The sequence below is a fragment of the Arabidopsis lyrata genome (assembly GCF_000004255.2).
Source record: "Arabidopsis lyrata subsp. lyrata unplaced genomic scaffold ARALYscaffold_2, whole genome shotgun sequence".
NCBI lineage: Eukaryota > Viridiplantae > Streptophyta > Magnoliopsida > Brassicales > Brassicaceae > Arabidopsis > Arabidopsis lyrata.
Genome location: NW_003302554.1, coordinates 10,255,888 through 10,283,280, shown reverse-complemented (window position 1 = coordinate 10,283,280; position 27,393 = coordinate 10,255,888). Strand labels below are relative to the sequence as shown.

Sequence of the window (27,393 nt, the reverse complement as noted above, 5' to 3'; positions counted from 1 at the left end):
TCAGTGCCAAACAAATCAACTATTGCGACGACGAAATGTTCCAAACATTTACGTGCCGTCGTTTCACCAATACGTACATATTCGTCAACCGAGTCTGCCGCAGCCCCATATGCTAATTGTCGAATTGCTGCAGTACATTGTTGTAGCGGTGATATACCATTCCGGAAGGTGGCATCTTTTTTTGGTTGAAAATATGGTACTTCTGCTGCGAGACGATTCACAATACGCAGGAACAATGGCTTGTTCATGCGAAACCTTCTGCGAAATAGGTTCTCCGTGAAAGTCGGATTATCATTGAAGTAATCCTTACACAACTGTCCGTGCCCTTCTTCCCGATTTCTTTCTATATAAGTACGCTTCTTCCTTTCGGTCGGAATAACCTCTTCGATCCCATCACATAGATTATCAATTTGTGCGTCGATATATTGGTCGAAAAAATCATCATCACTACTAGATGAATTATGAAAGTGAAAATTGTTGGAAGAAGATGCCATAAAAACGGAATGGTTGAAATGGTTTATATGGTTGAAATTTGTAGAGAAGGAGAGAAGAGAAGTGTTTTTGCAAGACAGGAGAGAAAGGGATTTTTGTAGTGTTTATGAGAGTTATGGGATGTTTGATTTTGATGAGAGAAACGAAGGTAGGAATCACATATATATGTTAAGAAATTTTGTTACTCTTGCTTTAATAATACAAGCCGAACACATGTGCCTCTTGCTTTAATACTACTATCCAAACACATGTGACTCTCGCCTACAATCCAAACCTGACATGTGACTCTGTTGACATTACATTTTCGATTACAATTTGCAAAAGTTTAGCTTACATACTCGATTGATACCAAAAGGAACAAAGTCATGTGACTCACAATCCAAAAGTTACATTACCAAACTGGTGATGGGCCTCCAAAGTAACAGCTATCAGCCTCCTCTTCAGAACTGTAGTCTAGTGGGCTGTTTATTCCATAGTCGTACATAGAATCAAGTCCCATGTCTTCTTGAACCTGAAACCAAACCTCAATTAACATAACTGATTAATATAAGCATAGAAGTTGAACAAGGTTCAGATAGGTTACAATAGTGGAACAACTTAGAACTTAACATCTAGAAACACACATACTTAGCTAACAGAAACATATGCATAATGAAAAACATAGTTAAATCAGACATATCAGACATAGTTAAATGAACTTAGTTTTTCCCTAATTTAAAACAGCTCGCCCATTAGCTTCTTCTTAAGAACTTTTTCATCTTCATCCAGTGATTCACTCCTTGCAAGGAGAGTCTTGTAAACAGACATCTTTTGGAGTTTTTCCCTCTGAGCCATATCCTTCTCTTTCTTCTCCCAGATGTTATCATCAGTCGCCAAAGCTGGTCCAACCTTTCCTTTCCCTTTGTTCCTCTTGGCTTTCATGGCCTTTATTCCTGGTGGCCTGCTCTCTTCCTCAAAAACATTTGATCCGGCAGATGGTGGAGCATCATCGGCTTTTCTTTTGTTAGAGCTGGTTGTCTTTGGAGTAGGGTTCATAGGCTCCAGGTTCAACCATTTCGGTTTGTAGCGCAGCGCATTCCATGCATACTCCATACTGAACTTCTTCTTGTTGTACAGATTATAGTAGAGTTGGTGAGCATTGTTGATAATGTCCAAATCATTCATGCCACTAGCTTTCTCACTAAATGCTTCAGCATAATTTCCACAGAACCTGGCCACCTCCTTATGGATTTTTTGCCATCTTTGCCTACAATGGTCCGGGAGCCTTGGCTCAGCACCACCAAGTACATGAGTACTTGATGCATAATAATCTCCTATACGCTTCCAAAAGGCTCCTGCCCTCTGGTCATTCCCAATTATAACATCCTTGGATGTGTATAACCAGCCGCTTATGAGGACAAGATCATCACTGCTGGTCCAAATCCTTCTCTCCCTTGGTGTCTTTTCTGGTTGACTTGCAGCTTCAACCGGTGGTGAACTCGTTTGTGCACTAAAAGAAGGGATTTGAGAGAAGGAAATGTTTGCATTGGAGGAGAATCTGTCGTAAGGGAAGTTATTCAGGCTATAGTATGGTTTAGATTGAGACTGACTATTTGGATGGTTATTTGAATCCATATCCAACAGAATAATAGAAGGAAGAATCTGTTGAAAAGAGGAGATATGATAGAAGAGAAGTAAAAGATTGGGGAAAAGAGAGATTCAAAGAGGAGATATGCGAGAAGAGAAGAGAATATGAGAGACAATGAATTTAACTTGCCTCTGGTTTAATAGAGGTAATTAAGTTACACTAGTTATTAGTCTTAAATAATATCCAGTACCTACCTCAATCAACTCAGGAATAAAGACACTTTCCAACCAAACAATCTTTAAACTAGCAAATAAACTCATAATGAGAGCTAACCTTGAACTACCAAGGTCCAATCAGAATTTATTACAACTTTACACAACTAACTATTTTTAAGTTTTGAAGTAGCTTTTAATGGATTTCATTAAGTTGTTGTTACAACTTCATTAAGTTTTTGTGGATTTCGTTTCAACCTAACTAATCATCAAGACAAAGTCTGTTATGTTACAACCAAAGTATTAACAAAGCACTACCAGTTTCAACAAGCATCACTTAAACTACTCAACTCTCACAAAACAACTTAGATACAACTTACAAAACAACTACCATCATAAAACAAGATACATACAACATACATACTTCAGTTTAAGCAATCATCAGAAAACAAGAACAAGAACTCTAAACAAGCTACTTCAGAAGCTAAATCACAACTATATTGAGAAGGGTATTACCTTATAGTTGGCAGGAAATGGTTGTTGATGTTGATACTCTGATCTACACTTCAGAGCTACCTCACCTACATGTCTCACAACCAAAACAAACACTTGTGGTCAGTTTAATCAAGCAAAAAAGACACAATACGCATAACAAAAACATTAAACCCTAATTTGCATCAGATGTTAATAATTTCACAACTCGTCTCTGCTAGCCAAAAACTCGATCCCATCACAGTTAAACGCCTAAACCTTCCAACCAAAAACCTAAACTTTCTCATTGACTAAAGTACACACAAATTGATGGCAAATCAGAACAACAAGCAACCAAACCCATAGTATACATCGACTGTATCTCATATATTCGGATACTAAAACCCAAACCTAAACCTACATCGACTTGTAAAACTAAATCCACTAAATCTCAAACTTTCAGATGATAACACGTACCTACGGGCTTTGGGAGACAGCAGAGAACGACGGCGAGGTGAAGCAGCGATTAATTTGGCTCCGATTTGGCCGGAAATCGGTGCGAAATCGGCGAAGGAAAGAAGCCGGCAAAATCGCCACGAGAGAGAAGGGCTGAGAATTGTTTTCGATTTTGTCACAAATGAAAAACGATTTTCGTTATCAAAAATCGCAACGAATCAGCGGATGACACGTGCACACAAGATCGGGCCAAAAACAGTTCTAGCCTCGTGATGGCCCGATAAATATGGTCTTAGTTACAATGAATATAAGTTGAAATTTTTAAAGGCAAATATAAGATACTAGCTAGGTCAACATTAGACTTTTGCTCATTTAAAAATATGTTAAATATAATATGTTTAATAAGTAATCGTAAATAAGTGTTGAACAATGTAGCTAAAAACAGATAAATAAATAAAAACTAGGCTGAATTATATTTTCAAAAATTAGAGAAATACACCAAATGATAAAATAAATACAAAAAAAAAATACCTAGAAGATTACTTCATCAATTTAATTTAATCCAAATTATGGATATTAGCTTAGTGTTTTTAATGGATGATGACGGATTCAGTTGGTTATTATCTCAAAATTAAATTTGAGATATATTTTGATAAGAGAGCAAGAGAGGTGAACTAGTATTTGTAACTTTAAGGGTTGTTATATTAGTGTAGTTTTTCTAAATTATACGTCATTTATATAGTTGAGGTGGATTCTCATTTTTTGAGCACTAAAGTTAAGTAGAATTGGCTAACCACTTGCGTATAAGCTATTGGCAAAAACTTAACCTTTTTCTTTTAATTAATTGTATTTATAGTATTTAAGATCTTATTATACTCAATTATATATGAACGAACGTGTTCAGTTTTGTAATAAACTAGGATATGACCCGCGTTAGTTATTTGATTTTTTTTAATCATTTTGTAAACTGATGAATTTGTTGTGAATAATATTATTTGTTGTATACCGCGGATCACATGCGTTGTAACTAAAAAATAAAAATTTTAAGTTGTATTTGTTTTGTTTAGTGTTTAAGATTGTATAATTGTATTTTGATTTGTTCATTCTAGGATTTCACCCGTGGTATATTATCCCGTATTAATATCGATCCAAACCCGTCTCACTATATATTCCCGTCCTGTGAAATTAAACATCATTTTGTTATTTTTTTAATAACACTTTTATTTAAAAGACATATAATTTGAGTTAATTTAAAAGTTTGCTTTCAAATGGTTTCCATAATATATATATTTTCAAATTAGTGTGTGTTTTTGGACAAACCCGTAAAAATAATTTATAATTTTATCTTAAAATACTAAATAATTTTATTTTGATTTGTTAATTTTAGGATTTCACCCGTAGTATACGGTCCCATTTTGGATAATTATAGAAATTAAGGAAATATCCGAATGATTCAATTCCGGGTCAGAAAAAATAATGACCTGATTAAATGCGCAAATTTGTTCTTCAAAAATGTTAATATATATTACGCACATACTTTTTTCTTCATCCATTAAGTAATATATGTCCGTTTCAAAAAATTTGAATCATAGCATATGCAGAAAAAAATCTAAGGTTTTATTAACTACATATATTTTACAGTAATTCAAAATAATATAAATATAAGATCAAATAAAAGTGAAATGAGAATCATATATTTATGTATAAATTAGGTAGAAAGGTTTTAGGAAATTAGCTCAAATTTGTTATATTAGCATTAAATCATCATATTTGATTTCTTTATCTATAAAAATCGTAAATAATATATCATAAATAAAGAGTTTAGATATAGTAATTAGTTGAGAAAATATATATATTTTAGATTTTATTAATTAATTTCGTTTTTTAATTTTGTCAAAATTTAAGGAAAGATCCGATTTAGATTTTCGGGTTAAAATTGAAACAAAATCCGACCCGATTAGGATCCCTTAAAAGTGTTGAAAAATGTATAGTAGATTGGAAGAAGCATGTGGACATATGGGGTTCATAATGCACTCGGTGATGGGGATTAAGTAATAATTACGATATTAATAGCACACGTGTTTGTTGTTTTGAAAGAATGAAGTGGTTAAGTCTTAATTAAAGTCCTAATATGACAAACTTTGGCCGCCACACTCAAATGCGATCTAAAAGAAATATGCTAAACTATTAAACGTTTTACAACAATCGACAATGTTTGACATTTGTAGTAACCATTAGAGCATCAGCAGTGGCACAAGTAGGTGGATGTGAATCTTGGGGTGTAGGTATTAAAAAAAACGAAAAAATTGTCTCTCTTCACACCTGGGTGTAAGTTTACACTCGGTTTACACTCGGGTGTAACACTTTTTCTCTCTATCTCTCTCCTTCTTTCTCTTTCTCTTTTCTCTTTTGCTTTAAATTATAATACTAAAAAATACTTACACCAACACAAACACATTTGTCACTGCTGATGGTCTTAAGCGTTAACTTAAAGTATAAGAGATGTCTTGACAAATTAAATGGAAGTTGAAAGATTTTTAATCTATTTAACATAATTTTATGTTATATTTTGTCGATCGCTTCAATCGATTAATCAGTTTAAGAGATTAATTAGATTTACTATAATGTTAGGAAAAAATACTATGCTTATTTTGTCTATGATGGAATTACTGGCCATATCGAATAATCAGTCATTTAGATATCATTTCTTGGCCAAATAATTAATTTATTAAACGTAGCAAATCATTTAGGCATAATGTTACCAATATTATCTCATTCGAAGAAAAAAAAACCCAAAAAAATAACTACCGTTTTTTTTTCTGTCAAAAAATTACTACCGTTTTGCATGGCATATTAAATTTTCTATGCCAAAACTTTTGTAAGAAAAAATTCACCCAAATTATATAAGAATCATAATCTACTTCAATCATTCCCAATTGATTCTGAATACTCTATAATTCTTCTTATTCGCAAAGTTGAAAAAAATGTATCAATCATTAGGTGATGGTAGGGATCAAGTTGTCTACAAGTGAATCTGTCATATACAGTAAAATCTCTATAAATTAATAATGTTGGGACTAGCAAATTTTATTAATTTAGAGAGGTATTAATTTATCGATAAATTAATAATTATTAATTTATAGAGAGATTTTACTAATTTTGTAATTTCTTAAAAACATTTTATCTAAAAATATTTTTTTTTCTTTATAAGTAATATCTTTTAAAAACTAATTACAAGTAGAGAAGCAATTATTAAGTTTAAAAAAAAACAACACAAACTTTTTTTGAATAATAGAGTCATATTTTATTATTATTTTTTCATAGAATACTTTAAATATATATCATAGTAATTCAAATATAACATATATAAATTTATATCATATATATATATATATATTGATAAGTTTATACAATTATTAATTTATGATATCGATGGGACCATATGTTTATATGAGATTTTCAAAAAATTATTATCTTATTAATTTATCGATTTATGTCATATTTTACACTAGTCCCAACTAGGAACCAGAAGAATTTATTAATTTATAGAAATTATTAATTTATAGAGTATTAATTTATAGAGGTTTTACTGTAGTGTTGTGTGGCGAAAAGAGACAACATAGTGGACCTAAGTGGGGAAAGCACAAGTGGCTTGGGTCTCTTTATTTGCAATTTAAAATTAACCTTTAATTTCTACCAATTGAGCCCCTTCAATGCAATCCTTGTCCTCAAAAATTAACCATTCAAAAAGGTAACAACAAATAGGGATATGGTAATATAGTATATACACAAAGGCAATGAAAATCCATGGATAGTGATATTTGGTTTTGTAGGGTTCTCAAAATAGCTTAATTTTTTTTTTTTTAAAAAGCTTAAATTAGTTATCATGAGACAAACAGTGATAATATATGTAGTATATAATGTAATTTTTATATACACCATTGATATAATTCTTATAGTTTATAAAATTATATATATATATATATATATATATATATATATATATATATATATATATAATGAGAAAACTTAATTAACCTCCTTAAGATAACATTTTGTATTTTGAAGCTTTTTAAACGTGTTTGCCTGTATGAATTTACTTTAATTAACTACTAGGTGATTGCCCGCGCACATGCGCGGGAAGAATGTTGTATGAATGGTAAAATCATGTGAAATAAGGGATTGTTTAGGTGTTACTTGGTAGTGTAAGAAAAATATGGTAAATTGTTTAGGATTTAGTGTGGTAAAATTATGGAAAATGATGAAATTTAAAAAATTCAATAATATTATAAATGCTAAAAAAATAATAATAAATCATCTTTTAAAATCATTCACCAACAAAATAAGAAATCAACGAACATCATCACTCCATGGCATTCTCCTTTGGTGTGATGATCGGTACTTGGTCATTTTCAGGATTCCTGACATCCGATTTAGAACACCATAAACAGTGAATGTCCAGTCGCCAACTTTAGAGTTTTGATTGTAAACGGAAAAAAAAAATACTTACCAACAAAGCATCTCGTCGGTAATACTGAGATCCGGATTCAACATAATCCTCGTACTTCCGGTAACATTGGTACATCTCCACCTATGTTCCTGTGATAGCTCTAATTTCACAAACTTGATAATACATATCACTGTGTTACGTGAACGATGCTTCCATAAGTCATAGAACTCGACTGCAAGGTCACCCGTTAAACGACACTCTAGATGGATACACCTAATTTTAAGATTTGAAGAAGTCATAAGACTTTATATTCTGGTTTAAATCTTTAAAAGAATAGTGACTTACTCAGTATCACGTAAATCAAAGTACAGCTCAAAATATCCTCCTTGAGAATGTTCCACGGAAGGAACAAAAACCAACTCTCTCACGTTGACAATTTTGCCAACAACATCTATGAAACACACACATGAATAATACAGTCAGAACATGAACCGCAAATAAACTCCAAAAGCACAAATAAATTTACAAATTAGGCTTACCAACGCAAATATTCGGATTAACAATACCACTCAATATACTCACAAACTCAGTTAGATTGAAATAGGTTCTACTGGAGCACATATTAATACTTTGCACTAAAGTGTCCGAACGAAACACAATCTTGAATCTATGCGGTACTGGTCTCAATATGCTGTTAACCCGTGATACATCAAAATTTTTAATGCTCACCCACTCATCGATTATCAATCTTGAAAGATAATTATCAATTAATTCATCACGAACAACGGCTTGGATTTGGGTGAACTGCAAATAAAACGTTAAAGACAAAACCAATTCAATTTAATATCGAAAACATGTATAGAAGGTAAGTTATCAAAAAACTAACATGCTCGTCACCCAAAATCATATTGAGCTCTCTACCCGTGCCACGCGAAACAGACCAACAATTCAAAATCTTCACCGAGACAGACCACTCACCCATGTTAGGGTTAAGAGACGCAATACGAAAATAACCACCATCACATGGATCAGAGGTAAAAGGTATCATTGTAGAACGCATATAAAAAGATTTCTACGTTTGTCAATAGTTTTTTCGTGAGCTTGTAGATAACCGTCAATTTTGCTCCTTTTTCGTTATCATTGTTATAGCCAAGCTCATCAATCATCAAACGATTTCTAGGTTTATAAAGATCTCTTTCATTAGACTGTAGAAAGCCGTCAATTTTGGTTCTCTTGTTTTGTTTTTATGATTATAGCCAAACACATCAATGAGCAAATAATTTCTACGTTTATCAAGTTCTTTTTCATGAGCTTGCAGAAAACCGTCAATTTTGTTCATTATTTTTCGTTATTATAGTTATAGTCAAACTCATCAATCTGCAAATGATTTCTATGTTTATCAATTTCTCTTTCATCGGATTGCAGAAAGCGGTCAATCTTGTTTTGTTATCATGGTTATAGCCACCATCATCAATGAGCAAATAATTTTTACGTTTATCAAGGGCTCTTTCATTAAGTTGCAGAAACCCATCAACTTTTTATTTTTTAATCATGGTTATAGCCAAACTCATCAATCAGCAAATGATATTTATGGTTATCAAGGGCATTTTTACAAAGTTGCAGAAAACTGTCAATTTTACCTATTTTCCGTTATAATGGTTATAGCAAAACTTTTCAATTAGCAAATAATTTATACATTTATCAAGAGCTCTTTCATCAAATAGGAGAAAACCCTCAATTTTGCTCTCTTTTTTTCTGTTATCCAGGTTATAGCCAAACTCACCATCAACAAATGATTTCTACGTTTATCAAGAGCTTTTTCATGAGGCTGCTTAAAACCTTCATTTTTGCTCCTTGTTTTTTTATCATGGTTATAAACTCATAAATCAGAAAATAATTTCTACGTTTATCAAAAGGTGCTTCATTAGGCTGTAAAAAAACCGTTAGTTTCACTCTTTTTTGTTATCATGGTGATAGCCTATCTCATCAAGCAGCAAATGATTTCTACGTTTATCAAGAGCTCTTTCATCATTCTGTAAAAACTTATCAATTTTGCTCATTTTCCGTTATAATGGTTATAGCAAAACTTTTCAATCAGCAAATAATTTCTACGTTTATCAAGAGCTCTTTCATGAGACTACATAAAACCGTCAAATCTTCTCCTCTCTTTTTGTTATCATGGTTATAGCCAAACTCATCATCAGTAAATGATTTCTACGTTTGTCAATAGTTTTTTCCTGAGCCTGCAGAAAACCGTCAATTTTGCTCCTTTTTCGTTATCATTGTTATAGCCAAACTCATTAATCAGCAAACGATTTATAGGTTTATCAAGATCTCTTTCATTAGACTATAGAAAGCAGTCAATTCTGGTTCTCTTGTTTTGTTATCATGGTTATAGTCAAACACATCAATGAGCAAATAATTTCTACGTTTATCAAGTGCTTTTTCATGAGCTTGTAGAAAACCGTCAATTTTGTTCATTATTTTTCGTTATTATAATTATAGTCAAACTCATCAATCTGCAAATGATTTCTATGTTTATCAAGTTCTCTTTCATCGGATTGCAGAAAGCCATCAATTTTGTCTCTTTTGTTTTGTTATCATGGTTATAGCAGCACTCATCAATGAACAAATAATTTTTACGTTTATCAAGGGTTCTTTCATTACGTTGAAGAAACCCATCAACCCTTTTTTTGTTATCATGGTTATAGCCAAACTCATCATCAGTAAATGATTTCTACGATTGTCAATAGTTTTTTCGTGAGCCTTTAGAAAACCGTCAATTTTGCTCCTTTTTCGTTATCATTGTAATAGCCTAGATCATCAATCATCAAACGATTTCTAGATTTATAAAGGTCTTTTTCATTAGACTATAGAAAGCCGTCAATTCTGGTTCTCTTGTTTTGTTATCATGGTTATAGCCAAACACATCAATGAGCAAATAATTTCTACGTTTATCAAGTTCTTTTTTTGAACTTGCAGAAAACCGTCAAATTTGTTCATTATTTTCGTTATTATATTTATAGTCAAACTCATCAAACTGCAAATGATTTCTATTATAGTCAAGTTCTCTTTCATCAGATTGAAGAAAGCCGTCAATTTTGTCTCTCTTGTTTTGTTATCATGGTTATAGCCACACTCATCAATGAGCAAAAATTTTTAAGTTTATCAAGGGGTCTTTCATTACGTTGCAGAAACCCATCACCCTTTTTTTTTTTTTTAATCATGGTTATAGCCAAACTCATCAATCAGCAAATGATATTTATGGTTATCAAGGGCATTATTATAAAGTTGAAGAAAACTGTCAATTTAACCCATTTTCGTTATAATGGTTATTGTAAAACTCTTCAATTAGCAAATAATTTATACATTTTTCAAGAGCTCTTTCATCAAATAGGAGAAAACCATCAATTTTGCTTTCTTGTTTTTTGTTATCCTGGTTATAGCCAAACTCACCATCAACAAATGTTTTCTACGTTTATCAAGAGCTTTTTCATGAGGCCACATAAAATTTTCATTTTTGCTCTTCTTGTTTTTTTTATCATGGTTATAAACTCATAAATCAAAAAATAATTTCTACGTTTATCAATAGGTGTTTCATTAGGCTATAAAAAAACCGTTAGTTTCGCTCATTTTTTTGTTATCATGGTTATAGCCTATCTCATCACGGAGCAAATAATTTCTACGTTTATCAAGAGCTCTTACATCATCCTGTAAAAAGTTATCAATTTTGCTTATTTCCTGTTATAATGGTTATAGCAAAACTTTTCAATCAGCAAACGATTTCTACGTTTATCAAGAGCTATTTCATGAGACTACAGAAAACCGTCAAATCTTCTCCTCTTTTTTTGTTATCATGGTTATAGCCAAACTCATCATCAGTAAATGATTTCTACGTTGTCAATAGTTTTTTCGTGAACCTGCAGAAAACCGTCAATTTTTCTCCTTTTTCGTTATCATTGTTATAGCCAAACTCATCAATCAGCAAACGATTTTTAGGTTTATCAGGATATCTTTCATTAGACAATAGAAAGCCGTCAATTCTGGTTATCTTGTTTTGTTATCATGGTTATAGCCAAACACATCAATGAGAAAATAATTTCTACGTTTATCAAGTTCTTTTTTATGAACTTGCACAAAACCGTCAATTTTCTTCATTGTTTTCGTTATTATAGTTATAGTCAAACTCATCAATCTGCAAATGATTTATATGTTTATCAATTTCACTTTCATCGGATTGCAGAAAGCCGTCAATTTTGTCTCTCTTGTTTTGTTATCATGGTTATAGCCACACTCATCAATGAGCAAATAATATTTACGTTTATCAAGGGCTCTTTCATTACAGTGCAGAAACCCATCAACTTTTTTTTTTTAATCATGGTTATAGCCAAACTCATCAATCAGCAAATGATATTTATGGTTATCAAGGGCATTTTTATAAAGTTGCAGGAAACTGTCAATTTTACCCATTTTCCGTTATAATTGTTATAGCAAAACTCTTCAAGTAGCAAATGATTTATACATTTATCAAGAGCTCTTTCATCAAATAGGAGAAAACCGTCAATTTTGCTCTCTTTTTTTTGGTATCGTGGTTATAGCCAAACTCATCATCAACAAACAATTTCTACGTTTATCAAGAGCCTTTTCATGAGGCTGCATAAAACCATCATTTTTGCTCTTCTTGTTTTTTTTATCATGGTTATAAACTCATAAATCAGAAAATAATTTATACGTTTAACAATAGGTATTTCATTATATTGTAAAAAAACAGTTAGTTTCGCTCATTTTTTTGTTATCATGGTTATAGCCAAACTCATCATCAGTAAATGATTTATACGTTTGTCAATAGTTTTTTCGTGATCCTGCAGAAAACCGTCAATTTTGCTCCTTTTTCGTTATAGTTGTTATAGCCAAACTCATCAATCAGCAAACGATTTCTAGGTTTATCAAGATCTCTTTTATTAGACTATAGAAAGCCGTCAATTCTGGTTCTCTTGTTTTGTTATCATGGTTATAGCCAAACACATCAAGTTCTTTTTCATGAGCTTGCAGAAAACCGTCAATTTTGGTCATTGTTTTTCGTTATTATAGTTATAGTAAAACTCATCAATCTGCAAATGATTTCTATGTTTATCAAGTTCTCTTTCATCGGATTACAGAAAGCCGTCAATTTTGCCTCTCTTGTTTTGTTATCATAGTTATAGCCACATTCATCAATGAGCAAATAATATTTACGTTTATCAAGGGCTTTTTCATTACGTTAAAGAAACCCATAAACTTTTTTTTTATCATGGTTATAGCCAAACTCATCAATCAGCAAATGATATTTACGGTTATCAAGGGCATTTTTATAAAGTTGCAGAAAACTGTCAATTTTACCCATTTTCCGTTATAATGGTTATAGCAAAAGTCTTCAATTAGCAAAAAATTTATACATTTATCAAGAGCTCTTTCATCAAATAGGAGAAAACCGTCAATTTTGCTCTCTTGTTTTTTGTTATCCAGGTTATAGCCAAACTCACCATCAACAAATGATATCTACGTTTATCAAGAGCTTTTTCATGAGGCTGCATAAAACCTTCATTATTGCTCTTCTTATTTTTTTATATCATGGTTATAAACTCACAAATCAGAAAATAATTTCTACGTTTATCAATAGGTGTTCATTAGGCTGTAAAAAAACCGTTAGTTTCGCTCATTTTTTTGTTATCATGGTTATAGCCTATCTCATCAAGCAGCAAATGATTTCTACGTTTATCAAGAGCTCTTACATCATTCTGTAAAAACTTATCAATTTTGCTCATTTTCCGTTATAATGGTTATAGCAAAACTTTTCAATCAACAAACGATTTCTACGTTTATAAAGAGCTCTTTCATGAGACTACATAAAACCGTCAAATCTTCTCCTCTTTTTTTGTTATCATGGTTATAGCCAAACTCATCATCAGTAAATGATTTCTACGTTTGTCAATAGTTTTTTCGTGAACCTGTAGAAAACCGTCCATTTTGCTCCTTTTTCGTTATCATTGTTATAGCCAAACTCATCAATCATCGAACGATTTCTAGGTTTATAAAGATCACTTTCATTAGACTATAGAAAGCCGTCAATTCTGATTCTCTTGTTTTGTTATCGTGGTTATATCCAAACACATCAATGAGCAAATAATTTATACGTTTATCAAGTTCTTTTCATGAGCTTGCAGAAAACCATCAATTTTATTCAATATTTTTAGTTCTTATAGTTATAGTCAAACTCATCAATCTTCAAATGATTTCTATGTTTATCAAGTTCTCTTTCATCGGATTACAGAAAGCCGTCAATTTTGTCTCTCTTCTTTTGTTATCATTGTTATAGCCACACTCATCAATGAGCAAATAATTTTTACGTTTATCAAGGGCTCTTTCATTACGTTGCAGAAACCCATCAACTTTTTTTTTAATCATGGTTATAGCCAAACTCATCAATCAGCAAATGATATTTATGGTTATCAAGGACATTTTTATGAAGTTGAAGAAAACTGTCAATTCTACAAAATTTCCGTTATAATTGTTATAGCAAAACTCTTCAATTAGAAAATGATTTATACATTTATCAAGAGCTCTCATCAATAGGAGAAAACCGTGAATTTTTCTTTCTTGTTTTTTGTTATCCTAGTTATAGCCAAACTCACCATCAACAAATGTTTTCTACGTTTATCAAGAGCTTTTTCATGAGGCTGCATAAAACCTTTATCTTTGTTCTTCTTATTTTTTTATCATGGTTATAAACTCACAAATCAGAAAATAATTTCTACGTTTATCAATAGGTGTTCATTAGGCTGTAAAAAAACCGTTAGTTTCGCTCATTTTTTTGTTATCATGGTTATAGCCTATCTCATCAAGCAGCAAATGATTTCTACGTTTATCAAGAGCTCTTACATCATTCTGTAAAAACTTATCAATTTTGCTCATTTTCCGTTATAATGGTTATAGCAAAACTTTTCAATCAACAAACGATTTCTACGTTTATAAAGAGCTCTTTCATGAGACTACATAAAACCGTCAAATCTTCTCCTCTTTTTTTGTTATCATGGTTATAGCCAAACTCATCATCAGTAAATGATTTCTACGTTTGTCAATAGTTTTTTCGTGAACCTGTAGAATACCGTCCATTTTGCTCCTTTTTCGTTATCATTGTTATAGCCAAACTCATCAATCATCGAACGATTTCTAGGTTTATAAAGATCACTTTCATTAGACTATAGAAAGCCGTCAATTCTGATTCTCTTGTTTTGTTATCGTGGTTATATCCAAACACATCAATGAGCAAATAATTTATACGTTTATCAAGTTCTTTTCATGAGCTTGCAGAAAACCATCAATTTTATTCAATATTTTTAGTTCTTATAGTTATAGTCAAACTCATCAATCTTCAAATGATTTCTATGTTTATCAAGTTCTCTTTCATCGGATTACAGAAAGCCGTCAATTTTGTCTCTCTTCTTTTGTTATCATTGTTATAGCCACACTCATCAATGAGCAAATAATTTTTACGTTTATCAAGGGCTCTTTCATTACGTTGCAGAAACCCATCAACTTTTTTTTTAATCATGGTTATAGCCAAACTCATCAATCAGCAAATGATATTTATGGTTATCAAGGACATTTTTATGAAGTTGAAGAAAACTGTCAATTCTACAAAATTTCCGTTATAATTGTTATAGCAAAACTCTTCAATTAGAAAATGATTTATACATTTATCAAGAGCTCTCATCAATAGGAGAAAACCGTGAATTTTTCTTTCTTGTTTTTTGTTATCCTAGTTATAGCCAAACTCACCATCAACAAATGTTTTCTACGTTTATCAAGAGCTTTTTCATGAGGCTGCATAAAACCTTTATCTTTGTTCTTCTTATTTTTTTATCATGGTTATAAACTCACAAATCAGAAAATAATTTCTACGTTTATCAATAGGTGTTCATTAGGCTGTAAAAAAACCGTTAGTTTCGCTCATTTTTTTGTTATCATGGTTATAGCCTATCTCATCAAGCAGCAAATGATTTCTACGTTTATCAAGAGCTCTTACATCATTCTGTAAAAACTTATCAATTTTGCTCATTTTCCGTTATAATGGTTATAGCAAAACTTTTCAATCAACAAATGATTTCTACGTTTATAAAGAGCTCTTTCATGAGACTACATAAAACCGTCAAATCTTCTCCTCTTTTTTTGTTATCATGGTTATAGCCAAACTCATCATCAGTAAATGATTTCTACGTTTGTCAATAGTTTTTTCGTGAGCCCGTAGAAAACCGTCCATTTTGCTCCTTTTTCGTTATCATTGTTATAGCCAAACTCATCAATCATCGAACGATTTCTAGGTTTATAAAGATCACTTTCATTAGACTATAGAAAGCCGTCAATTCTGATTCTCTTGTTTTGTTATCGTGGTTATATCCAAACACATCAATGAGCAAATAATTTCTACGTTTATCAAGTTCTTTTCATGAGCTTGCAGAAAACCATCAATTTTATTCAATATTTTTAGTTATTATAGTTATAGTCAAACTCATCAATCTTCAAATGATTTCTATGTTTATCAAGTTCTCTTTCATCGGATTACAGAATGCCGTCAATTTTGTCTCTCTTGTTTTGTTATCATTGTTATAGCCACACTCATCAATGAGCAAATAATTTTTACGTTTATCAAGGGCTCTTTCATTACGTTGCAGAAACCCATCAACTTTTTTTTTTAATCATGGTTATAGCCAAACTCATCAATCAGCAAATGATATTTATGGTTATCAAGGACATTTTTATGAAGTTGAAGAAAACTGTCAATTCTACAAAATTTCCGTTATAATTGTTATAGCAAAACTCTTCAATTAGAAAATGATTTATACATTTATCAAGAGCTCTCATCAATAGGAGAAAACCGTGAATTTTTCTTTCTTGTTTTTTGTTATCCTAGTTATAGCCAAACTCACCATCAACAAATGTTTTCTACGTTTATCAAGAGCTTTTTCATGAGGCTGCATAAAACCTTTATCTTTGTTCTTCTTATTTTTTTATCATGGTTATAAACTCACAAATCAGAAAATAATTTCTACGTTTATCAATAGGTGTTCATTAGGCTGTAAAAAAACCGTTAGTTTCGCTCATTTTTTTGTTATCATGGTTATAGCCTATCTCATCAAGCAGCAAATGATTTCTACGTTTATCAAGAGCTCTTACATCATTCTGTAAAAACTTATCAATTTTGCTCATTTTCCGTTATAATGGTTATAGCAAAACTTTTCAATCAACAAACGATTTCTACGTTTATAAAGAGCTCTTTCATGAGACTACATAAAACCGTCAAATCTTCTCCTCTTTTTTTGTTATCATGGTTATAGCCAAACTCATCATCAGTAAATGATTTCTATGTTTATCAAGTTCTCTTTCATCGGATTACAGAATGCCGTCAATTTTGTCTCTCTTGTTTTGTTATCATTGTTATAGCCACACTCATCAATGAGCAAATAATTTTTACGTTTATCAAGGGCTCTTTCATTACGTTGCAGAAACCCATCAACTTTTTTTTTTTAATCATGGTTATAGCCAAACTCATCAACCAGCAAATGATATTTATGGTTATCAAGGACATTTTTATGAAGTTGAAGAAAACTGTCAATTCTACAAAATTTTCGTTATAATTGTTATAGCAAAATTCTTCAATTAGCAAATGATTTATACATTTATCAAGAGCTCTCATCAATAGGAGAAAACCGTGAATTTTTTTTTCTTGTTTTTTGTTATCCTAGTTATAGCCAAACTCACCATCAACAAATATTTTCTACCTTTATCAAGAGCTTTTTTATGAGGCTGCATAAAACCTTTATCTTTGTTCTTCTTATTTTTTTATCATGGATATAAACTCACAAATCAGAAAATAATTTCTACGTTTATCAATAGGTGTTCATTAGGCTGTAAAAAAACCGTTTGTTTCGCTCATTTTTTTGTTATCATGGTTATAGCCTATCTCATCAAGCAGCTAATGATTTCTACGTTTATCAAGAGCTCTTACATCATTCTGTAAAAACTTATCAATTTTGCTCATTTCCCGTTATAATGGTTATAGCAAAACTTTTCAATCAGCAAACGATTTCTAAGTTTATCAAGAGCTCTTGCATGAGACTACAGAAAACCGTCAAATCTTCTCCTCTTTTTTTGTTATCATGGTTATAGCTAAACTCATCATCAGTAAATGATTTCTACATTTGTCAATAGTTTTTTCGTGAGCCTGCAGAAAACTGTCAATTTTGCTCCTTTTTCGTTATCATTGATATAGCCAAACTGCTCAATCAGCAAACGATTTCTAGGTTATCCAGATCTCTTTCATTAGACAATAGAAAGCCGTCAATTCTGGTTCTCTTGTTTTGTTATCATGTTTATAGTCAAACACATCAATGAGCAAATAATTTCTACGTTTATCAAGTTCTTTTTTATGAACTTGCAGAAAATCGTCAATTTTGTTCATTGTTTTCGTTATTATAGTTATAGTCAAACTCATCAATCTGCAAATGATTTCTAAGTTTATCAAATTCTCTTTCATCGGATTGCAGAAAGCCGTCAGTTTTTTCTCTCTTGTTTTGTTATCATGGTTATAGCCACACTCATCAATGAGCAAATAATTTTTACGTTTATCAAGGGCTCCTTCATTACGTTAAAGAAACCCATCAACATATTTATTTTTATCATGGTTATAACCAAACTCATCAATCAGCAAATGATATTTACGGTTATCATTGTTTATAACCAACTCATCAATCAGCAAATGATTTCTACGTTTCTCAAAACCTCTTTCATCAGGCTGTAGAAAATTGTCTATTTTGCTCTCTTTTTTTTTTATCAATGTTTTTACCAAACTCATCAATCAGCAAATGATTTATTCGTTTATCAAGAGCTATTTTATTACACAGCATAAAACTGTCAATTTTACTCTTCTTTTTTTGTTATCATGGCTATTGCCAAACTCATCAATCATCAAATGATTTCTATATTAATAAAGAGCTCTTTCATTAGGCTACAAAAAATCTTCAATTTTGCTCTTTTTCCGTTATAAAGGTTATAACAAAAATCTTCAATCAACAAATGATTGTTACGTTTATCGAAAGCTCTTTCATCAGACTGTAAAAAACCGTCAATTTTGTTCGTTTTTTTTGTTATCATGGTATTACATCATCTGCAAAAAATTTCTACTTTTATCAGAAGATTTTTCATGAACCTCTAGAAAACTTCCGATTTTGCTCTTTTTTTTTTATCATTGTTATAGCTAAACACATCAATCAGCAAATGATATCTACATTTATCAAGGTCTCTTTCATCGAATTACAGAAAGCCATCAATTTTGTCTCTCTTGTTGTCTTACCATGGTTATAGCCAAACTCATCAATCAGCGAATGATTTCTACATTTATCAAGAGTTTTTTTCATGAAGTTGCAGAAAACAGTCAACTTTGCTCCTCTTGTTTTTTTTTTATCATGGTTATAGCCAAACGCATAAATCAGAAAATAATTTCTACGTTTATCAATATTTCTTTCTCGAGGCTAAAAGAAACCGTCAATTTTGCTTCTTTTTTTGTAATCAAGGTTATAGCCAACTCATCAATCGGCAAATGATTTCTACAATTATCAAGAGCTCTTTCATCAGGCTGTAGAAAAGTGTCTATTTTGCTCTCTTTTATTGTTATCATTATTATAGCCAAACTCATCAATCAGCAAATGATTTATACGTTTATCAAGAGCTCTTTCATTAGACAGTAGAAAACTGTCAATTTTGCTCCTATTTTTTTGTTATCATGGCTATAACCAGACTCATCAATCAGCAAATAATTTCTAAGTTAATCAAGAGCTCTTTCATCAGGCTGCTGAAAACCTTCAATTTTGCTCATTTTCCGTTATAATGGTTATTGCAAAACTCTCCAATCAGCTAATTACTGATTTTTACGTTTATCAAGATCTCTTTCATAAGACTATAGAAAGCCGTCTATTTTGCTCCTTCTTTGTATTTATCATGGTTATAGCCATACTCATCATCAGCAAAAGATTTCTAAGTTTATCAAGAGCTTTTTCGTGAGTCTACTGAAAACCATCAATCTTGCTCATTCTTTTCGTTATCATTGTTATAGCCCAACTCATCAATCAACAAATAATTTCTATGTTAATAAAGATCTCTTTCATCGGACTACAAAAAACCGTCCATTTTGTCTATGTTGTTCAGTTTTTATTGTTATAGCCAAACTCATTAATGAGAAAACAATTTATACGTTTATCAAGAGCTCTTTCATTACACTGTAGAAAACAGTCACTTCTGCTCCTTTTGTTATGTTATCATGGTTATAGCCAAACTCATCAATCAGCAAATGATTTCTACGTTTATCAAGATCTCTTTCATCGAACTGCAGAAAACCGTCAATTTTGCCCCTTTTTTGTTATAATGGTTATAGGATAACTCTTCAATCGGCAAACGATTTATACGTTTATCAAGATCTCTTTCATAAGACTATAAAAAGCCGTCAATTTTGCTCCTTCTTTGTATTTATCATGGTTATAGCCAAACTCATCATCAGCAAAAGATTTCTAAGTTTATCAAGAGCTTTTTCGTGAGCCTACAGAAAACCATCAATCTTGCTCATTCTTTTCGTTATAATTGTTATAGCCCAACTCATCAATCAGCAAATAATTTCTATGTTAATCAAGATCTCTTTCATCGGACTACAAAAAACCCTCCATTTTGTCTATGTTGTTCAGTTATCATTGTTATAGCCAAACTCATTAATGAGCAAATAATTTATACGTTTATCAAGAGCTCTTTCATTACACTGTAGAAAACAATCATTTCTGCTCCTTTTGTTATGTTATCATGGTTATAGCCAAACTCATCAATCAGTAAATAATTTCTACGTTTATCAAGATCTCTTTCATCGAACTGCAGAAAACCGTCAATTTTGCCCCTTTTTTTGTTATAATGGTTATAGGAAAACTCTTCAATCAGCAAACGATTTATACGTTTATCAAGATCTCTTTCATAAGACTATAGAAAGCCGTCAATTATGCTCTTTCTTTGTATTTATCATGGTTATAGCCAAACTCATCATCAGCAAAATAAACACACGTTTATCTATATAGAAATCATATTCCAAAATAATTCAAAACAAAGCTAAAAAGTGATCTAATTTACATATATGCGGCATGAGCAGTGTTAATAATACGAATCAACTCTTAGTTCTGGCAACGCGATCACTAAGTTTAAGAAAATGGAAACAATTTAAATGCAAGGAGAAAGTTATATGAACCAAGAACTGGTTCTAGCAACAACCATACGAATCAACTCTTAGTTCTGGCAACTCTTAGTTTTGTTACGTACTTGTTTTCCACAATACCATGCAAAGAGTAGAACCCAGAAGAGAGATTTCAGTCACTAATGAGAAGGTAACTGATGAATTAAATATTAAGTTAGCTTTACCATATATGTGATTTCCATCTGCCATTTCTTAATATGTTTTCGTTTAATCAAACTGGAAATCTTAGTTCTCTCCTTACGAACATAAAGAGACTAATGTTTTGAGCCGTGGGTACCATTTTCCTTCCACCAAACATAAGTAAATCTCATTCTCTGTCTAAAGACTAATGTTTTAAGCTGTGGGTACCATTTTCCTTCTACCAAACAGAAGCCAATCTCAGTCTCTGTCTAAAGACTAATGTTCTAAGCCGTGGGTACCATTTTCCTTCTACCAAACATAAGCCAATCTCAGTCTCTGGTCTAAAGACTGATGATGTTTAAGCCATGGATACTGTCTCTTTGTCTAAAAACTGAAAGAACAAAACGAACATGATCCATGTCTAGAGATTTTCAAGCCGTGGGTACCATGAAGGATCAATGGTCGAATCAGCCTCAGTCTAAAGACTAATGTTTGAAGCCGTGGGTACCATTTTCCTTCCACCAAACATAACCCAATCCAATATTTTGTCTAAATAATTCGTTTTCCGAATCTCAGTCTCTATCTAAAGACTGATGATGTTTTAAGCCGTGGGTAACTTGATCTTTGACCAGTAAACTGAAACCAATCCCAAGTATATATGTCGAAATAATAAGCCGTGGATAAAGGATCGGTTTTCAGTCTCAGGTCAAAATTTCCCATAAGCCATGGGTCCAAACTCGACGGGACAATGTGCCAAAGAAAGATTCTAACAAAACACTAATAATTGAGTGTCTGCCTATGATCTCTCTTGGGTTCGAATGAAAAACAAAATAAGAAAGAAATCAAACAAAACAGAAAAACACAAGCAATAAACCACAACTGATCGCAACAATTTCATGCTTATCAAATTATGCAAAGCGCTACAGAAAAAAAAAAAAAACACGAACCAAAAACAAAATCAATTAAAACCAACAAAAAAGAAGAAGAAAGAACTTGTAATTCACAGAAGAAAAAAAACTTTGAAACACGAATTTTTCGGTTGTGCAAATATCAAAAGCCTCTTCAAAACGAAAAAATAAAAACCAAAAGAAAAAACGAAAACATTATAATAGTGAAATTTAGAAATCCTAGAAATCAAGAGGATTTGAAGAATTCTTACAGTAATAATCGCTACAAATCTTCCTCAATCTTGAATGATTACAATCGAGAGAAATATGCGAAACAAAGAAAAAACTTATAATAGTGAAATCTAAAAACCCTATAAATCAAGAGAATTGGAAGATTATTGCTTCAAATCATCTTCCGTCATAAAATATCGATCGAGAGAAATATGCTAATTAGAAAAAGAAGAAGCAAAACAAAATCTGAGAAAATTATGAGTCTCTCTGGTAAGCTGTGTAGATGGAAGCAAAGAAAATCAGTAAATTTATAAGGGTCTATAATGTAAGGAGCAGAAACATGAAAGTATATATGATTACATGTCTATTCATTCGTAATAAATATTACCTAGAGATTCCGAGATTGAAGATCTCCTTAGCAGTTTTCACCTTATTCTTAAACTCCCATGTGCAAAGCATAAGCTATGTAGTAGACAGCATGTGTCTTATCAATCTCATTGACCTCCAAAAACTTGTAAATCACTTTCGCATCAGCGCAATGCTCCGCCTTCAAAAACACAAAAATTATGAGTAACATTGACAAAAAAAAAAATTATTTCGGTATGTAGTGCATGGTAAAAAATTATTTTACATCAGATCCGATGAGAGACAACTATCAATAATTAAACCAACACAAATTATAAAATTGTAAGTAATTTACAAAGAGACATAAGAGAAGCGCTAACTAAAATTAAAGAGGACTCACGATTGATGTAAAAAGTTTGTTAATGAATTTAATGAAGAGGCATGTCTTCATCAACTCGTTCATTCAATCTCTTGATAGAAACTCCCATGAGCGGTTACCTAAAACATAATTCACACGATACAAATCAGCAAAACAATAACAATCTTGATAATTCATAGACCAAGATAATAACAATACAAATATAACCTCAAGAAAAGGTAAAAAATAATAACGCAAAATAAATCGATCCATAAAAGAACCAAAGCAACAAAAAAAAAAGCTATAATATCAAAACGATATGTTTAGGCTAACGAATCTGAGTTCTAATGGTGTGGTTGCGGCTCTATATTTATAGTTTAATATCTAGGGCACACCGTCATAATTATCTCTAAAAATTTATTTTTTAAAATTGGAAAATTTCTTGATAAAAATATTCGTAATATATTTTAGTATCTATCTTAAATTTTTATAAAAATTAAAAAACGAAATATTCTATATTTTAATATTTAAAAACGAAATATTCTATATTTTAATATTAAAAAACGAAATATTCCATATTTTAATAAAATTCACACGATTTTATTGTTTTACCCTCACCAAAAAATAGAAAACTAGATTTGATAGTGTATTCATTAAGGGTGATTAAGACTAATCATCTCAAAACACGATTAGACTTATATACCCCTAATAATTAAGAACAAAAAATTTCGTATCGAGGGTGTTTAGGACATAAGTATAGAGATCAACACACGATTAGACTTATATACCCCTAATTACGAAGAAGAAGAAATTTCGAGAAGAACAATTCATTAAGGGTGTTTAGGACAAATCATTCCAACTTTTAACCACAGGCCTCCAATGCCCTAACTTTGAATATGGTGCGTTTCTACTTCTCAATTAATTATTGTGGAGATTATTAGGTCAATTACCCAATAATCATTTGATGGGCCAAATCCAAGTTCTAGAGTTTTCTCTAGAAATATCATCATCTCACCTCCTTAAAAATTCTAGAAATTCTCTAGAACCATCTCCACCTCCTTAAACATAAAAATCGAGATAATTGTATTATTATAATCTAGATATTATGATAGAATAATCTAGATTTAGGATTAAAATATTTTAGATATTTTGGCTATAAATACCTCCTCCCTCTCTCATTTGTTGTAAGGTTATGAAGTTGTCTTCAAGTTAAAATCAAAGTAATAAAAGTTCTATTTTCTAAAACTCTCTCTCAAATACTTAAACACTTTCTCCATTACCTCTAAAAGAATTTTACTCTAACAATATGCTCGTAATCAATTGTAAAGCTTAGTGAAGCTCGTACATTACAAACTTAACCAAACTTAAATCAAAATTAAGACTGAAAGAAGCAGACTATAAACCGCATTACACTCAATACCTTAGTCACCAGCTGAATGAATCCTTAGTCTTAGCAATTTTGTTTTTGTATGAACTCTCAATTTCTTCATGTAGACTATTGCATTAACATATTATCACTCTTCCAACAACTACATCACAACCGTTTTACATAGTTTTCAATATGATCAAGCACCAATCCAAAACCGTGGGTAAAAGTAGAGCAATGAGAGATTTACCTTGCAGGATTTTAGTAACCGTTTTAGGAAAGAGGATCTGGAGAAGTTGATTGATTTCCCAAGTAAACTACTATCTGAATCTGCAGGTGTTAAATAACTGTAATGATTTATGCTAGTAAAGTCTAACCCAAAATAATTCAACACTGATAGGATTAGAGAACGTACTATCATCATCCACATCCATATTGAGGCCTGCTGAGTTGATTTCTTCTATGATCTGAAAACAGTTTGAAAATGAATTATGTAGCATAAGGAAAAATCCATACGTATCAGATTATCTATTATATTACCTGTGAAAGTGTTGGAACTTCCAATAATGGATCAAACTCATCGCAGTTATTCGGATCAATAGGAACACAGACACGACCTGAAAGCCAGAAGACCTATATTAAGAATTTGACCTCACAGACATATATCGAACTAAGTATGAACATGAGTCTAATCAACTGGTATGATATATTCAAGAAACAATGAAAGGGACCTGTGTTTGGATGGACACAGAAGGGTGCCTTAAGCAAATGGTTCATTTATTTGGAGACCTGAAATAAAAGAAGGAACCATACAACTTAACCGTCACTAAACTTGTCAGGTCTCCATGATCTTGTATAGCCAGGAAAAATATTTACCATAATAGCACCGTGGGTTTAAGAAAAGGAATTGTAGCATAGAGTAGAACTAATCTCCAAATCAATTCGAGGATATATAAAGTTGAAGACAATTTCTTCTACGCATGTCCGCAGTGATAGAGCCTACAAAATTGGATACAGAATTGAAGATGAGCAAATCTAGGATTCAAGTTCATCAAGCTAATAGCTGAGTGAAAGAAGTCTCGGCTTTTCACAACACTAACATACATGTTTTCAGTTCGTATAAAACATCACACACCTTGTTGTTCTTTGATTGAAGCGTTTTAAGCTGCTCCCACCTTAAAAGGCTGGTGGCTTCTTCTGATGGAGATGATCTCGCAGAATTCTCCCACTCCCCTCTCAGCTCTGATTGAATATTTGTCATGAAGATGTAAATCATTGTAAATGACCAAACTGAGATTAGGACGTCGCTTATATACATCAACACTCTTTCATACCTTCATCTGTTATCATGCCAAGTATCTTCTCATATTTTTCTTTGCTTGAGAATATACTTTGAGTTGCATGTAACTCATCCTCAAAGAAATTCTTTAAAAAGTCCACACATGATCTCCTGAAAGCCCTGAAGAAATTAGTAGCAAAGACAGTGTTTTTGAAATCGGAAAGGCAGAGGTGATGGAGAAACCCGTACGCGAGAAACGGTTGATGAGAATGACCCATCAGATCGACATTTTTGGCACTGTTCTCATTTCCCTGTGTCACATGTTTATAATTAAACTCAAGAGAATTTCGCAATGCCAGAAACCACCAAAATACACCATAATTAGCTCTTCAAAACACTACCTTTATAAACACGGAAGTATTCAGAGACTGCTGATCTTTGTTCATCACAACCAGGATGTTTCCTATCTATAGATTTACAAACACAGACAAATATACAATCCACCAAACTTGTTATAAGCTTTCATTTGAGAAAAAAAAAAAAAAACAGGAGTAAATACAAGTACCGTTCTCAACCCAATGTTGTCTTCCTTCTTTGCTATGTCATAATCACCAACCTACCAACACATGAAATTCTACTGTTATAACAACTTGTAAAACTACCAAATCAATACCAAGACGTAACAAAACTGATATTTTGGTGAGTAAAGTAAAAGACCTAATTAATATGTGGGTACTTGATGGGCAAGGACGAAACGATGGAAATAAAAGAAAATGAGTAAGTTATTTACCAGTGCAGAGAACGATGATCCAACTCCCAAAATAAAAGCAAATCATTATTGCCTTGTATGAGATCAAACTCCATAAGTTCCACGTGCATCGTAGTTGAAATTTAGATATTGCAAAGATTTATAAAAATAATATCGATTCCAAAAACAACATATTAGAATTGATTAAATAGCGTACCTTTACCATCAAATGTGAAGTCACAAACCGACACGGAGTTAGAGTCACCAGATGGATTACTAAAAGTATAAACACACCAAAACAAAAAGTTTTTGAGGAGAAATTAGTGTATCTAATTTCCTATAACCACTATTAAACTTTTTCATAGAAGTCCAACACCACTAAGCTGCCCATAAGTTCTTCAACCATACAAATAGTGGAAATAAAACATAATAAAAGTGGTGAAATTCTCTGGGGTACCTCGTCACAGATGGCAAGTCAAAGGCATGTTTCATTGTTGCTTCTGTCAATAGTCCATTACCTTCACCTGACAGCTTTAAAGGTAAAAACTTCCTTAAAACAAAGCGAATTACGGTTTATTATACGTATAATTTTGGAAAATCATTTACAGCAAAAAGATCTATTGTTCTTGATGACCAACCAGGGATGCAGGATGTACCATAATGTATACATAGGAAATAGAGATTAATTCACAATAATCGATCAAACCAAAAAATAAAAATACAAACGCACTGAAATTAAAACAAACACTAATAATACCTTATCATACTTTCTTTTTTACTTCAGCAACTCGTTTGTCTAAACTCGTTTTTATCGAAGCTTCACGATCGGTATACCTAAAACAGAAATCAAAAGATACAAAATCAGTAAAAAAAATAATAATAATTCGTAGAACAACCAACAAATTCATATAACAAAAAGCATAATCGCATGATAAGAAATTCGATAAGAAATATAAAAAACCCTAATATCAAAACTATTTATTGAACATAAAAATCTGGTTCGTAACTGTGGGGCAGAAACTCTGTATTTATAGCCTCAAACTTAGGGCAAACCTCCCATATTATCTTAAGAAATTTAACTTTTTTAATT

General features: G+C 31.7%; 1 protein-coding gene and 1 long non-coding RNA gene across 2 annotated transcripts; both read right to left on the bottom strand.

The window, feature by feature from the left end:
• Window positions 1-22,849: 22,849 nt before the first annotated feature.
• On the bottom strand, window positions 22,850-25,053 carry LOC110224197 (DNA primase small subunit-like). Its single transcript, XM_021010042.1, has 6 exons — window positions 25,008-25,053; window positions 24,817-24,893; window positions 24,692-24,743; window positions 24,527-24,606; window positions 24,331-24,439; window positions 22,850-23,050 (listed from the first exon to the last, which is right to left on the bottom strand). The coding sequence occupies exons 1-5, from the start codon at window positions 25,051-25,053 to the stop codon at window positions 24,425-24,427; spliced, it is 270 nt and encodes an 89-aa protein (XP_020865701.1). The 3' UTR covers window positions 22,850-23,050; window positions 24,331-24,424.
• Window positions 25,054-25,159: 106 nt separating this feature from the next.
• On the bottom strand, window positions 25,160-27,393 carry LOC9324523. Its single transcript, XR_002334142.1, has 9 exons — window positions 27,061-27,393; window positions 26,761-26,834; window positions 26,346-26,579; window positions 26,121-26,171; window positions 25,957-26,022; window positions 25,805-25,866; window positions 25,611-25,726; window positions 25,412-25,518; window positions 25,160-25,275 (listed from the first exon to the last, which is right to left on the bottom strand). It is a non-coding gene; the product is annotated as an uncharacterized LOC9324523 (long non-coding RNA).

Coding starts and splice junctions, on each gene's coding strand:
- LOC110224197 (XM_021010042.1), bottom strand. CDS start 25,053: ATGAACCATTTGCTTAAGGCACCCTTCTGTGTCCATCCAAACACAG. Junction 24,894..25,007: donor CTGTGTCCATCCAAACACAG/GTCCCTTTCATT, acceptor TCTGGCTTTCAG/GTCGTGTCTGTGTTCCTATT. Junction 24,607..24,691: donor TATGGATGTGGATGATGATA/GTACGTTCTCTA, acceptor TAACACCTGCAG/ATTCAGATAGTAGTTTACTT.